This window comes from Cajanus cajan, chromosome 10 (assembly GCF_000230855.2).
Source record: "Cajanus cajan strain Asha chromosome 10, NIPB_CcT2T_4, whole genome shotgun sequence".
Taxonomy (NCBI): Eukaryota; Viridiplantae; Streptophyta; class Magnoliopsida; order Fabales; family Fabaceae; genus Cajanus; species Cajanus cajan.
The window spans coordinates 51,967,441-51,983,909 of record NC_138526.1 but is presented as its reverse complement, the minus strand read 5'-3'; the positions used below and the strand labels follow the sequence as shown (position 1 = coordinate 51,983,909).

General features: G+C 28.6%; 2 protein-coding genes across 7 annotated transcripts; one reads left to right on the top strand and one right to left on the bottom strand.

The window, feature by feature from the left end:
- Positions 1 to 5,564: 5,564 nt before the first annotated feature.
- Positions 5,565 to 8,943, top strand: LOC109809946 (G-type lectin S-receptor-like serine/threonine-protein kinase SD2-5). 2 transcript variants are annotated; one of them, XM_020373380.3, is made up of 3 exons: positions 5,565 to 5,763; positions 6,041 to 7,807; positions 8,071 to 8,943. In XM_020373380.3, the coding sequence occupies exons 2-3, from the start codon at positions 6,051 to 6,053 to the stop codon at positions 8,744 to 8,746; spliced, it is 2,433 nt and encodes an 810-aa protein (XP_020228969.1). In that variant the 5' UTR covers positions 5,565 to 5,763; positions 6,041 to 6,050; the 3' UTR covers positions 8,747 to 8,943. The 2 variants fall into 2 exon arrangements, with proteins under 2 accessions (XP_020228969.1, XP_082921608.1); XM_083065482.1 differs by having other exon boundaries at positions 5,584 to 5,763; positions 6,017 to 7,807.
- Positions 8,944 to 10,676: 1,733 nt separating this feature from the next.
- LOC109808339 (Tetratricopeptide repeat (TPR)-like superfamily protein) lies at positions 10,677 to 12,664 on the bottom strand. Of its 5 annotated transcripts, none has more exons than XM_020371294.3 (4): positions 12,479 to 12,664; positions 11,886 to 12,391; positions 11,462 to 11,634; positions 10,677 to 11,079 (listed from the first exon to the last, which is right to left on the bottom strand). In XM_020371294.3, the coding sequence occupies exons 2-4, from the start codon at positions 12,384 to 12,386 to the stop codon at positions 10,908 to 10,910; spliced, it is 846 nt and encodes a 281-aa protein (XP_020226883.1). In that variant the 5' UTR covers positions 12,387 to 12,391; positions 12,479 to 12,664; the 3' UTR covers positions 10,677 to 10,907. The 5 variants fall into 5 exon arrangements, with proteins under 5 accessions (XP_020226883.1, XP_020226884.1, XP_020226886.1 ...); XM_020371295.3 differs by having other exon boundaries at positions 12,482 to 12,664; XM_020371297.3 differs by having other exon boundaries at positions 12,498 to 12,664.
- Between the last annotated feature and the right edge of the window lie 3,805 nt (positions 12,665 to 16,469).

The following is a 16,469-nucleotide window of genomic DNA, read 5'->3' as shown; positions in this document are numbered from 1 at the left end:
ACTCTTGTTTACTTCTACTTGCATTCTCTCAATAGTAATACACAATTCATATGCATGCAACCAGTCTCCAATTCCTAGAGTGGGAGCAATTTAATGCACTTTAATTTCTACGTTGTTTTTGGTTTTGAGATTCCGAACCTTGTGCTGCTGGTACAGTGGTACTACCTTTTCCTTTTGAGGAAATATGTAAAATTATAGATTAAAAATTATAAAGTTGTTGAATAATAAATTACAAAAAAAAAATAATAGTCATTTTTTTAACGTATAATAAACTCCATATACTATAAGAAAAACGCAAATTTTCGACAGAAAATTTCTGACAGATATGAATCCGTCGGAAAATTTTCGTCCGAAATTTTTGACGGATTTATATTTTCGTCGGAAATTTCTAACAGAATTTTCCGTCAGAAATTTTTTGTCGGATTTATTTTTCCGTTAGAAATTTCTTATTTTTTATTTTATTTTTAATTCTTATTTTCATTTTCTAAAATTGGAATTTTTATTTTTAATTCTTATTTTTTATGTAATCATTTTTTACTACTTTTTATTTAAAAAAAAAAAACATAAATAATTATCTTAGGTGTCACCTACAACAATTACGTACTATTATCGTATTCATATTTAACACCTTTAATTTTTTTTTAGTTTTTTAAAATAAATTATTTATCTACCTTAAAATAATCAAACTAGTGAATTTATATTTTAGAGGGATGAAAATCAAAGAAAAATATTTTACTCATTTTACAAGTAGGAAACAATCTTTATAAATCTTACAAGGATGAAAAATAAAGAAAAAATTTACAAAGACCAAAATCAAAATCACCCATCTTATAGGGACTAAAATATATTTAAACCTTCTACAATTAATATTTTCGATCTTAATAATTATTTTAAATAAATAATATTTATTTTTAAATATTTATAAATTACTTAGAGATGTTAGTATATTGTCTTTAAAATTATAGTAAGCAAGTTCAAGTGTGAATATTTTCATATTTGTGTGTTTCATGAGTTTTTTTTAAAATAATTAGTGCATATATTAGTTTATTTAACATAAATAGTAGTTTTATATTTTAGAAGAAATTTTTTTAAAAATTTTTAGAAGTAATAAGCTTAAAATTACACACACACACACACACACACACATATATATATATATATATATATATATATATATATATATATATAATATAAGAGGTTATAATTATACCGGTGTAACTTTTACTAAGTATTACGTCACTCAATAACTTTATATTAAATGTGAATTTTGTAAATTTAACCGTTAAATTGAAAGTTCATATCACTTTATACGTGTATATCAAATTTTGTTAAAATTGAACAACAACTGAAAGGTATCAAAGTGTTCATAATTTAGTGTATTTTGAAATGAATATATTATATCAAAATTTTTTTATAACAATGTAGTATCAAATCATCTTGGATTAATATAAAATTTTGTATATATAATATAAGAGATATGAACTTTCAATCTAACGGTTGGATTTACAAAATTCACATTTAATATAAAGTTATTGAGCGATGTAATACTTAGTAAAATTTACAACGCTGTAATTATAACCCCCCTTATATATATTAAATGTGACTTTTACTAAATATTACACCGCTCAATAACTTTATATTAAATGTGAATTTTGTAAATCCAACCGTTAAATTGAAAATTCTTTACTCTTAAATCATATATACAAAATGTTATATTAATCGAAGATGATTTCTTATAAAACAAAATTAAATCTGTCAGAAAATTTATATTTTCGATGAAATTTGTTTTTGTAAGAAAGGCTATATTATTGATGGAATATTTCCGACAAATTTATATTTGTCGAAAATGTAAGAACTGATTTTAAATTTGATATGAAAATATTATGATATAATTAGATAAGATTTTAAGTTAGTATTTTGTTAATGGTTGATAATTAGAAAATAAAACAAGGATAAATACATTTTTTGAATTTTATATGTTTGATTTAAGATAACTTACAAAATAACTCTTGGTAAAGTTATTCCGCTCAATAACTCATGGTGTGTGTTGAATTTCATCAATCCAATTAATTGTTAAATTAAAAGTTATTAAATTTTACTAATAATTAATATAAAAAAATTAATTATCTTTGGAATAAATTATTTGCTAATTAATAATATAATTGAAACATTAATTATTTTAAATTATTTAACTAAAATCTTATTGACAATTTATTATATGATATTAATATTTTTGTATAACTAATATCTGGTTTTAAACTTGATATGAGAATATTATGATATAATTAGATAAGATGTTAAGTTAGTATTTTATTAATGATTGATAATTAGAAAATAAAACAAGGATAAATATATTTTTTGAATTTTATATATTTGATTTAAGGTAAATAAATATATTAAATTAATTAATAATTTATTTAAAATGTTAAAATTTAATTTATAAATATGTAATAAATAAATATTTATAATTTTATAAATTATATTATCATTATAAATTATAAAATTAAATAATTTAAATTATAATTTTAAATAGAAATAAGTAGATTATAATTATAAAAGTAAGTACATATAAATAAAGAATAATTGAATATATTATTATTATTATTATTATTCGTAATATAAAATTATTATATATTATTATTATATATTATTATTATAGTACAAGTATGAGATTGTATATTTGAGGATGACTTAAATGAATTAATTTGTACAAGTTATAGTGACAACATACATATACATTTCAGTAGCTTACTCATCAGAACTTCACAGTTAAGCGTGCTTGACTTGGGGGTAGTATTGGGATGGGTGACTTTGGGAAGTTTTCCAGAAATTATGCAAGTAAGGATAAAACACACTAAAAGTGAAATGTCTTGAAGTAGAACCCTTGAGAGGCCAAATATGAGGACTGTTACATTAATAAATTTATTAAAATTTAAAAAATATATAATTTCCAAAAAAAATTCAACGAAAAATTCTGTTGGAAATTTTCGACAAAAATTTTGTTGAAAAATTTTGTCAGAAATTTTCGACAGAAATAGACGAAATTTTTCGACAGAATTTCTGTCGAAAATTTCCGACGGATTAAATTACTTTCAACGAATCTTTTTTTCCGGCGCTTTTCGACGAATTTAAATATGTCGGAAAAAATAATTCGTCGAAAATTTAACCTTTTCCTTCAGAAATTTTCGTCGAAAATTAGCATTTTTCTTGTAGTATATTGGTTCATGATATATACACCTCCTTTTGTCTATAAATACACTTCCTTTTTTAAAAAAATAATTAAATCTCTAAAATATTTTTAATTTTTTTGTTTTTAATTTTTAATTTTACATCTACAATATTTAATTTAGTATTTTTTTTTCACACATCTTTCCTCTTTTTTTTAATTTTTACATGCACCCTCTTACCTTTTCTTCATCACACTTATTTTGGTAGCATGTAAAAACTAAAAATAAAAGAAAAATGTGTGAAAAAAAAGAAGAAAATAGTAAATTAAAAGTTGGAAGTGTAAAATTAGAAAATTTTATAAAAAAACTATAATATTTTATAAATTAAAAAAAAAATAAAGGAGGTGTACTTATAAAAAAAAAAAAAAAGGAGATGTATATATAACGAGCCCTCCATATTTAGTTTATTTAAAAATAAAAAAAAAGTCTGAGACTTTCGAAAAGTAACTTGGCCCAAGAATTAAACACACGGCCCTGTAATTAATTAGGATCAACGAGAAGATGCAACAAGAATCATGAACTGGGCCCAATGAATTTTTTTCTTCAGCGTGCGTGACCATATAACTCATTTTGACTTTCATTGACTTTTGGAACCTATTCACATTCACCGTGCTTTTACAGATTTTATATCTCTTCATGAACTACACGATGGGACATTCATTATATCGGACACAACCATAACCTAAATAATGTTTGGTTGGGGAAAGTTTTGATCATCAATTTAAGAATACTGTAAAAGAAAAATTTAATAAAGGATAAATATTTTTCAATATAAAAACATGAATATGGTAGTTAAATTTTAGTTCATTCTTTAATCTTAATTAATATGCATACATGGTGGAAGCTGAGTTCAATTTATTTTCATGGTTTCTCTTCCATTCTTTTCTCGTCAGAAGCTTCGACTTTCGCACTACCAAAAACAACTTGGGGTTAGATTTTATCCAATCATTAAAATGTAAACAGAGTAAATAAAGTAGTAGACTTTTCTTCTTCTTCTCAGAAATAGTCTTCAATTGTCTTCATATAACTTTAGTAGGTTCTGACTTTTTTTTTTCTTTTTTTTTTTCCAGTATTAACCTCATAATTTAAATGTCAATCTTTTTCCTTAGACTTTTCAAAATTAGCTGGGTTCACTTTTCAGTAGAAAGAAAGAAAAATAGTAGAAAATAAAATAAAATAAAAATAGAAATATTTGATTTAAAATATAAAAATAAACAGAGAAAAAAAGAGAAGACATTAATAATCAATTAACCAAGTTGATAAACAAATGAACCATTACGAAACAACTACGTACCAATTAATTTCTGTTCTTTTTATTCTTTCTTTTTATATTTTGCAAATATTAAATGCATTCTTTCATGTTAATGTGAAATATTAGTACATGATAAAATGAGTAATAATATGTAAATACTGTTGTGTCCAAAGTGTGTAGGTATCTTCCATTATCATCCATTATTTCTCTTGTGTTCGCTTTATTACTTTTATATCATATATCAATTTTTTATTATTAATAAAAATCAAATCTAATGCTGAGATATTTACAATATAGATACAATTGAGTTAAGCATTTTGTCCATAAAATACTTTTGCTAATGAAAATAACAGTACTGTAATAAATATGGTTAGGTCGAAACAAATGTGGCAGGTACAATGCCAACTCATTTTGAAAGGTTTCCAAACTGGAGGAAGTCAGAAAAGTTAAATTTATAATGAGAGGACAAACAATTTTCTGGCTTAGGGCTTCCTTTTTTGAAAAATTCAAATTGTTACCTCCAGAAGCTTGCTGTGCTTATTCAAATTAGTCAAACAATAATAGTGAAGGGAAATTGACAGATTTTCCAATACATTTGGTTAACCATGGTTTTGCTAGCTATTACTAAGGAATAAAAATTAAAAAAATTATTAAAAATATAGCATTATTATTCATAGTTTTTTTACAATTAGTTTTATTTATTAATTTTTAATTTTTGATTTAAACACAATGATTAATAAAACTTATAACAATGATCAAGCATTCTTCAAATAAATTCTGCAGTGTCTTGAATGATGGTGGAATAATTCCTTTTTATTTTATGAAATTGTACTGGTAATAAGAAAAAATAATGTTTGGTGTACGACCAAAAATTGTTGAACAATTTCAACAATAATCTATTTCTTTTTATCACTTTATTTATTATAAAAAATATTTATTAATAATAAAAGAGAGACATAAAATAATATTTTTCGTGCTATGTCGTACAATTTCTATTTCACGTAGCATTACTCTAATAAAAATGAAAATAAAGTAAAACTGGACAATTACTTCAAAAACGGGGAAAGTTTAGGACTATAATGCAACTACGCAACAACATCGTCCCTATCATTTATTAGATATATACAGTGAAGCCAATGTCTCAACCATATCTTCACATGGAGAAAATGCAGAGAACTCATATGGACTCATAATTCCAGTAACCTGCCTAAGAACCTTCCTTCTAATATTTCTCTTACTCCTTCTGCACTCTAACATCGCTTCTGCTACTCAATGGAAAATAAGGTGTGTCATACTCATACCTATAGTACTACTTCTCATCAACTCATCATGCACTTCCTTTTATGTTTTGCTTTGTAACATGCTTTCCTGCACTAAGAACCATGCTTTTCCATAACAATCTCCCTCTATTTATGGTAGTTTCATACTCATGCTGTGGTTTAAGGAAACAGTTAAATATGCTTTGCATTGTAAATCAAGTTGTAATAGTAACCAAATTATTTATCTTCTCGGATCTTTCATAATTCATTTCTTTTAGTGAAAACTCAATTTTTTGATGCAGATATGAAATCATGGGCTCATTCAGAAGTGGGATCTTGTTTTTCTTTGTGTTACTTTTGTTTAGAACATGTCTGGCCAATGATCAACACATTCGTCAGATATATCCTGGCTTCAGTGCTTCTAGACCAGATTGGAGAGACCACAATGGTCTTTTCTTACTATCCAACAGCTCAGTTTTCGCTTTGGGGTTCTTAACTGCTCTTGATGTCTCATTGTTTGTTTTGGTTGTGATTCACTTAAGCAGCAACAAAGTGGTTTGGACTGCCAACAGAGGCTTACTCGTTGGAGATTCTGATAAATTTGTGTTTGACCATAGTGGTAATGCATATTTGGAAGGTGGGAATGGTGTAGTTTGGGCAACGAATACAACAGGACAAAAAGTAAAAGCCATGGAGTTGCTTGACTCAGGGAATTTGGTGTTGCTTGGGGAAAATGGAACAACTATTTGGCAAAGTTTTAGCCACCCCACTGATACTCTTTTGCCAGGGCAAGCCTTTGTGGAAGGAATGAGTCTCAAAAGCTTCCACAACAGCATGAACTTGTGTCATTATCTTAGTTATATGAAAGGTGATTTGGTTCTCTATGCAGGATTTGAAACTCCACAAGTGTACTGGTCCCTGTCAGAAGAAGTCTATAGAAATAGAAGCTCAAAAAATAACACTGCTAAGGTTCACTCGTTGTCTTTGGTGAACAATTCTTGGTGCTTTTATGACATGAATGGGGGTTTGTTGTGGAAAACTGTGTTCTCTGAACACTCAGATTCCAAGTCTTTGTGGTCTGCTACCTTGGATCCAAATGGTGCAATCTCCTTTTATGATCTCAACAAAGGGAGGTCTCATAACCCTGAAGCAGTTAAGGTGCCACAAGACCCTTGTGGCATTCCGGAGCCTTGTGATCCTTACTATGTTTGCTTCTTTGAAAACTGGTGTGTGTGCCCTGGACCTCTCAAACCTTTTAATTGCAAACCTCCCAATATCACAACCTGTTCCAAGAGTTCAACAGAACTTGTGTTTGTTGGAGAGGAGCTTGATTATTTTGCTCTCAAGTACACTGCACCGGTTTCAAAATCAAACCTGAATTCATGCAAAGAGGCTTGTTTAGGAAACTGCTCATGCCTTGTGCTTTTCTTTGAAAACAGCACTGGAAGATGCTTTCATTTTCATGAGACTGGGAGTTTCCAACGCTCTAGGGGGGGCACTGGTGGCTATGTTTCATTCATGAAGATTTCAATTGATGGTGATGGACATGGCAACAGAAATGGTAGGAATGACACGGTGCTAGTTGTTGTCATAGTAGTTCTCACAGTTCTTGTTATAGTTGGTCTTATAACAGGATTCTGGTACTACTATAAGAAAAAGAAGAATGTTGCTAAGTATCCTTTTGAAGACACTTTGGAGGAAGATGATTTCTTGGACGGTCTCTCTGGTATGCCTGCTCGTTTTACTTTTAGTGCTCTTTGTAGAGCAACTAAGGATTTCTCCACAAAAATTGGAGAAGGAGGGTTTGGCTCAGTGTATCTAGGTGTGCTTGAAGATGAAACTCAATTGGCTGTGAAAAAATTGGAAGGTGTTGGACAAGGTGCAAAAGAGTTCAAAGCAGAAGTGTCTATAATTGGAAGTATTCATCATGTTCATTTGGTGAAGCTCAAAGGCTTCTGTGCTGAGGGTCCTCATCGCCTTCTTGTCTATGAATACATGTCAAGGGGTTCCTTGGACAAATGGATCTTCAAGAACAGTGAGAACACTTTCTTGTTGAACTGGGACACAAGGTACTGATAGTTGTTTTGTAGAGATATATTTTTATTAGAGGAGCTTGATGTAATTTTATTCATGAATTCTCTATTCATACAGAAATTTAAATAGTAACATTATCCTAATTTGACAACCAAACTGATTATATCCTAAACATAAATGATAAAATAACATTTTTATCTTTATTTAAACAACATTCTAAAACTCCAAAGCATAACAAACTTTCTAAAACCGAATTATCATTTTTCAAATTAAAAATATTTAGACATATTTTCAACAGGTACAACATTGCAATAGGCACTGCAAAAGGGTTGGCCTATCTTCATGAGGAGTGTGAAGTGAGGATCATCCACTGTGATATCAAGCCACAAAATGTTCTTCTTGATGATAACTTCACTGCCAAGGTTTCTGATTTTGGATTGGCCAAACTAATGAGCCGAGAGCAGAGCCATGTGTTCACAACTCTAAGAGGCACAAGAGGATATCTAGCACCAGAATGGATCACTAACTATGCAATTTCGGAGAAGAGTGATGTGTTCAGCTATGGCATGTTGTTGCTTGAGATAGTTGGAGGGAGGAAGAACTATGATCAATGGGAAGGAGCAGAGAAGGCACATTTTCCTTCTTATGTGTTCAGAATGATGGAGGAAGGGAAACTGAAAGAGGTTCTTGATCCAAAGATAGATATTGATGAGAAGGATGAAAGGGTTGTAGTTGCTCTAAAAGTTGCTCTTTGGTGCATACAGGATGATGTGAATTTGAGGCCTTCCATGACTAAGGTAACTCAAATGCTTGAAGGTTTGTGCCTTGTGCCTGATCCACCCTCATTATCTCAATCAGGTACATTTTCAGCTTTCATGAAATTGAGTAGTGGAGAAGCTACTAATTCATCGGGACAGGCTAGTTTTTTTAGTAATGTACCCATGTCGTGTGTTCAATTATCAGGACCAAGATGAATGAGATCAAGTACAAGTAGCTAGATGAATCATGTATAGTTTCATGTTTGATTTGAATTATATGTACATCTAAAAATTTGGCAGGTTTGGTCATGTCATGATGTCATGTCATTGGGTTTATATTAGAAATCCTTTGGAATTTTTAATTTAATGAAAAGATGGCAGAATGGAACTTTGTCATCCGTGTTGAATGGCGATCTCCTCGTGATTTTCCCTTCGTTTGTGGGCATTGGTGCTTTATATTCACGGACTAGGGGTGACTAAAAAACACAGCAATGTTTACAATACTCTTTATTTATTGTAATTATACTTTAGAAACTAAATGGTCACAGTTGTTTAAATTTTAAGTATAAACAAATATGCCAAATTGATCTCAAAGATAAGTTCTCGGAAAAGCAAAGTCTCCAAACATTTGAAGTCAAAATGATGCGGATCAAGTCTGGTGAAACTTTAAAACAATCGCTATTTATCTCCAATACTTGAAGCTCTATTTGCGGTATCCAATACATTATCTTGGCTGAATTCTTATTCGACTAGAAGATGGGTGGCGGAGAGGCTATTTCATATCACGTGCGTAGACTTTAGATTTCAGATCAACGACTCATTTAATCATATAGATATGAGATAACTGAGATAGCAAAGAAAGTTAAATAGGTAACTCTAACCTTCATTGACCTCACAACTTTGCCATCTCTTGCAAATGTGAATTAGGAGTAAGCATTAAGTAAAATAATAAATTCAATATGATACTTATGCAAAGGGTCAGAAATGAGTTATGAGTTGAGTTGAGATAAATTTGGTTTAATTCTATTTAGTTCAAAAATATTTGGTTCAACTCAAATTTAAAATTAACTTTTTTTTTTTTTTTTTTTTCAATTCGAATTCAACTCAATTCAAACATGTAAACAGTTCATCAACTTGACACATGAATTAAGAATCAAATAATTGAATTCTATACATTTCAATTTATTAATAAATTTTAAATAAAATAATTGTTCAAGTTTTTTTTAAAGTCAAAACAAAATTTATTCTATTAATTTTACAAGATTACAAGATATAAAAAATATATATAATTAAAATCAAAATATACTTAAATAAAAATTACTTATAAAATAATAGGAAACTCAAAAAATAAATATGAAACTCTAAAATGTCCACTTTCTTATGTTATTATTAATTTATAATTAAGTTTTATTTTCAAATTTTAATAAGCTAAAAATAAATAAATAAAATTAATTATATAAATTATATATTTAAATGTCAAGTTAATTCAAATTAAATGAACTAATTATAAAATTAAATTTTAACTATTTTCTAGTGAGGTTGATTCATAACTATTCCTTATGTTATAAAATCCTTTTATCTAATGGCTTAATCTTTTGGACTATACCCTCCTCTTGTAGCTAGTCATAACCAATGCAAGAAATATATCTGTTGTTGATTAATTATATTGCGCTCCCTCCATACATCTGTCCAAGAGAAAGAATTAAAGAATGTAAATTAGTCTTGCTAGAAATAAAATGTAATCATCAATTTTTTATGGCCAAATAACAGATACTATTTCTGGAGTCCGTAAAAAGTATTGAGAAGAGACAATTTAAATATGATATTACCTTATAAATGAGTCTGTCTGACAAGTGAAGAAAAGAAAAGGAAATCAAGACACATGACCCATAAATAAAATTGGATTAGAGTTATTATTATTGTAAAATGAACTTCTCTTTCATTTGATTTTTACTTTTGTTTTTATAATTCTCTCTTTGGGTGACAGGAATTACACAAATTTCAGGCAGGTATGTATGGTTATCTACGATATCCATATGAATGAGTAATCACATTGCATTTGGGTGATTACTCTTTTTAAGAATTCACTTTCCAAAAGAAAAATCTTTTAAAGAATTCTAGTTCAGGATAGAGTTAAAGAACATGGTAAAATTAAAACCATAAGAAGGCTGTTCACTATTCCATAACTTCTACCAAAACTTTCATATTCTCAGAAGGTACATCAGTGGAAGCCTCACTAGTACACAACACAGCCTTCTCTTATTTATGGCATAAGCTATTTACAGCTAGATAGTCATCTCTATTCTATATTACTTATGACATTATTGTTTGAGACTTTATGATTCATTCGTCATATGTAAAATATATATATCCAAGTTCACTCAGAGAAGTAGGATTGGAAGGCTGCAGCAGTAACATGAGGGTGGTCTTTAGTTTCTTGAAAAGTATCAGGTGGATATGCATGGCCATGATCAGTCTTATGTACGCACTCTTTATCTTCATCTTCATCAACATCCCAGAGGAATTTTGCATAAGAAGCCAGGACATAGCTGACAAGTGACAATAGTAACGATATATACATTAGTTTTATCAACAGACAAGAAAAATCAGGACACAAATTTGTTTAATTTGGAATCAAGGCTAGAAAAACAAGAAATGTCTAAAGAATTATCTTAGATGACAGATCATTGAATTATAACACAGTTTAGCTACTTTAGAGCATGAGTTTAAGATTTAACAAATCAGAGAATTTTGTATTTGGAAAAAGATAAAAAAGAACCAACTTCATGTGATGTTTATCTAGCCCTAACTAAGTCATCTAACAGATAGCAATTTGAAAAAATGTATCTTGTATAAATAATTAGGAGAATGTACACAAATAGAAGAAAACAAAAATCATAATCCATGTAGATAAAAAAAAATTGATGTTACCAATCATCCGGGGCACTTTTAACAGCTTGATCAAAATAGCTCTCAGCTCGATCAGCATTCTTCTCTGTTTGCCATATTAAATCCGCGTAGAGGGACAAAACATTAGCATCTCCAGGATTAGCCAAAATGGCTCTTTCAAGATATTCCTCTGCTTTAGGATAATCTCCACGAACCTATTTGCAAATTGAATATCAGAAAAACACTAATTAGTAATAGAAAGAAACAATGAGACAAGGATATTTTTTAATCACAATTATCCTAGCTTATCTTGGCCTTTTGTTCTTTTCTCTCTTTTTTGGTTAGTGACTAATCTTATAGATTAGACTATTCTTGTCTTATTTTATTTTTTTCATTTTCAGCATTTTCCCATCATTTTAAGAGAGATCACGATCAAGCTCAAGCTCTTAAGTACCAACACAATTACCTCCTTCAAAAACTTAGCATAATTTCCAAGCAAAAGAGCATCATTGGGGTTTGCTTCAATCATGTTTTGGTAATAAGCATCTGTCCAATCCCTACCATGATTATTTTCTTCAGAGAAATCCCCCGCATGTTCACCATCAAAGCTTCTTCCATTCCCATTATAACCACTACCACTCCCCATCCCACCACCCATCACCAAAGTCTGCAATTTGCTACCTTTCTTCCTCTCACCACCTTCCTCATGCTCCACAACTTCCCTATCTAAACCAGAACTTGAAAACGGTGGTATTCCTTTCTTCTTGTAAATCTTTTTCTTTGCTTCCTCCCCTTCATCACTTTCTCTCACCTTGATGCTCATGCAAGTTTTCTTCTCAGCCGAACTTTGTACAGGAGTTGAAAGTGTTCTAGGAGGCTGGAGAACCGATTCTGGTTCAAGGGAAGATTCCATGAAACGGGGCAACCATGAACTTGGTATTGGCATGGTGGAGCTTCTTAGCAACATTTTTTCTGTTCAAAGAAACAAAAAGAGTGAAAAGAAACAAAGTGTAAAAGCGAATGACATGAAGGAATATGATGTTAAGAGAGAAATGGTACTACTACTAGTTGAAGTTACACTTGGAAGGAAAACACTAGAAGACTGACAGACAGTGATTTGAGAGTGAATGAGTCAGTTCGAGAAGAGAAGCCTCCTCAATTGAGACACAACAACACATTACACAAAAACCAAACAAGGGGTCACTCATTTTTTTATAGCTGTGAGCACTAAGAAAACGACTCAATTGTAAAAATCAATCAATTTGAACGATTTAACTTTAAATTCAGTACATTAACTATTTATATTCAATTTTCTTTAATTTAATATCATAAAAATTAATTTAAAAGATAAAAATTATTGTGAACTTATACACACTATATTAACTAGATCACTCTGCGGCGTTGACACGTTTGACTGACATGAGAGAGTGTGGAGCCAGGTGTTATTGAAGGCTGCAAAATTGAACGGCCAGGAAATGGTTGTGCATGTGACAGAAAAGGCATCACCATCTATAGCCACAGTAAGGGCCAATTGAGGCTAAACATGCGTCAACACTTGGTTGGGTGACTCAAGTTTGCCCATGTTTTGTTTCGACACGGCTTTACTAATTAACTAGAAATAGTATACCATTATGATAGAATGGAAAGTAGTAAGTGGAAGACGAGGATAAGTCATATTTTCAACCTATTATTTCATTTCTATCAAGGCTCAACTCACTTTGCTTGTGGGATGTTAACGTTGATAATTTTACGAGTTAAGATATGCATAAATCTTATCCATATCTTTTCACTAATCACCTCAACCACTAATCATATAGCGACTACTGAGCAATGTTGCTTCAACAAATTTTGAAACTGCAATACTATTTTTTTAATATTTATATAATCATCAAAGTAAAAAGACATCATGTATATCATCTTCCAACTTTTATCGGTAGGTTAATTCTATTAGTCCAATGAAGTGCTATTTCTACACATACAAAACCTTGCATTAGATTATAAAAGAAAAAAAAAAAATACACACTCCAACATATTATAATGTTCTTTTCCTTAAAATTTGAAATAATTTAATTTGTATGCCTATGTTTGGATGGAAAAAACGAGATTTTTTTTATATACATAAAATGGTAACTCCCAATACTAATATCATACTGGAATTACCAGCAGATGTCTACTTGGAGGATATTAAAATAAATAGCGATAATTTTTTATGAAGGAAAAGAAAATAAAAGAAAGTAAAAATTAAGAAAAGTTGATGTTTGGGTTCTAAAAATAAAAAATTTAGCTTTTCTATATATATACTTGAATAAAATGTTACAATCCTTTGTCACAGATAAGTAAGTGGTGAGGGGCAATTATCCAAACATGCATGCTATATCTTACCAGGTTATTACATCTTAACCAACCAATCGGCATAATGGTTAGCTTTTCTATATATATACTTGAATAAAATGTTACAATCCTTTGTCACAGATACAACTAATGATCGCTTGATGATGAAGATGGGTTGAAAGTTGAAAGTTGAAACAACATTTGAAATGAGATCCAAGGAGGCTTGAGAGTGTATCTCATAAATAACACGTTTAAAACCGCAAGTACCTGAGAATCCTTTCAACCATTCACTACGACAATTATGAATGATGATGTCAAAACCCGATGAGCTTCACAGTATTCTCTGGAGGTGGTTGCCATTGCACTAGAATGGTATTAATTTGTAGCAAAGGTGTTATTCTAACAGTATCTCTAAGTGTCTTCATCTAGTTAATAGCTAGTAAACCAAACTTTATCCTTAAAAATTGTTGCATTTCTCGTCTTCTGTGTAAACTCACATGTAATGACGAATATGAGAGTCCATAATCACTAGTTGCATGAAACTTAGTTGCTCATTAATTACAATCAGATATGAGAATTGTGCTTTAAGTAAACTAGTAAAGTGATCAATCATTTTTTTTACGCTAGACAAAAAAGAAAATGGTAACGAATATATGAGTAGTAATTGATGAATACTTTTGACTTATTTTTTAATTAAGATTAAAGAAAGCAAATGCAATTATAGCTAGGTTACGTAAAGAATTAATGAGCACAAATAGGTATAAGAATCCTTTCAAATTTCAATTATCTCTAATATAAATTCATTCAATTTTAAATCTTTCTAATATTCAATTTCACTAAACTAGATTACGCTCAATACATCGACAACCGATCATTTATTACTAATTATAAATAATAATTTCTTAGGCAAACATATATAGCTAGAAATAAGTATTAAATTAAAAAAATCTAAATAAATATATACATTTAAACTTTTTTTTATAGCATCTCTGTATCTCAGGTATATTATAGAGATAGGATGGGTACGAGTTTCATTATATTTGTCTTTATTCTCATACTGTATAATTGTCTCTGTCTTTGTATTCTATACCCATTTTTGTCTTTGTACTTAATGGGTATGAAATTTATATTCCCATCCCAGTTCTCGTTGAATATTAAATATATATGTATTCATCTAGAAATTAATTAAAAATTATAAAAAAAATATTTTTAACATTGAGTAATTATTATAAAATTATATTAATTAAATTTCATTTGACATAAATTTAAAATAGAATAAAAATTATATAAGTATTAAATGAATTTTAAAAAAAATAAATTAAAAATTTTAAAATTTAAAGTATGGAATGAGTAAACATATACCTTTTTTTATCTTTGTACCCAATTTAATAATTCATATCTAATCAAATCAAATATTTTTTATTTGTCAAAATTGAAATAAATTTAAATATTATTTATAAATACGGGTTTACTTGTCCCTAATTATAAATATAACTTTTTATTTTATGTATTAGGTGGTCTATATATTAAGAAAGGAGAGATAAGAGAAGTTTGTGGAGAATCACTTATATATAAATAAAAAATAATATATAAATGTGAGTTAGTTATTAAAATATACCATTAAAGTATAATGTATATATTTTTTTCATAAACTACTTAAATATGATGTCACATTGTAGTTGTAGGACCCGGTTAAAATAAATATAATACTCAATAAGCCTTTAATACATAGAGTTCGATTCCCACATAATAAATAAATAAATAAATAAATAAATAAATATATATATATATATATATACTATTCTTAAACACAATAGATATATGGCAAATTAATAGTTCAGACTATTAATTCTCATTTTTCAAATTGGAAAATCAAACCATAAATCAATCTAAAAAAAAGGTCAATCAAGGAATGTATTAGACAGATATTTTCATGCTATTTTTTTGTTTTGTTTTTATTGAGCTTCAAAACACGTTGTGAATGCGATGTTAACGTTGATAATTTGAGTTAAGCCTTAAGATATGCATAAATCTTATCAACATCTCGTCTGATCGGTTCAAACACTCAAATCATATATTTAGTAAATAATGTTATGTGAACATATTTTGGTTGTGCAGTACTATTTTTACCATAATTTTTTTTTACACCATTTCTTTCTTTTTTATTAAAGAAGAAATTCAGACTCTGATTTTCTTTTCCTGAGAAGTAAAATATATAAACACTTCAATTTGTATGCCTATATATGTTTAGATGGAAAGAAAGAAAATAAAATATGAATAATAATGTATTTTCTTTTATTTATCTAGAGATAAAGTTAATAGATAAATAAATAAATAAAAATAGAAAGAAAAGTTGACTTCCAAATTTTAGAAATAAAAATTCAAAAATTTTCCTTCATTTTACTACAGCCGTAAGAAATGATCGATGGAACAATGTTATTTTTTTTTCATTACTAAGGACCCGTTGAATATATTTCAACTTAAGTTTTTTGTATTCGCAACACTCAGGTTAAGTGATGTAAATTTCTTGTCACTCGTATCGATCTAAATTTATCAATATTTGTTATTTAAATGTATGTTTATAAATAGATTATTTAGGGGAAATGCAAGGGAAGAGTAAAATGTTATTTCTAATAATTTCTTAATTTAATAAATTTTTAAATAAAAATAATAAATTATTATGAAAAAAGATTGAAAAATAATAAATTGACATAAATTC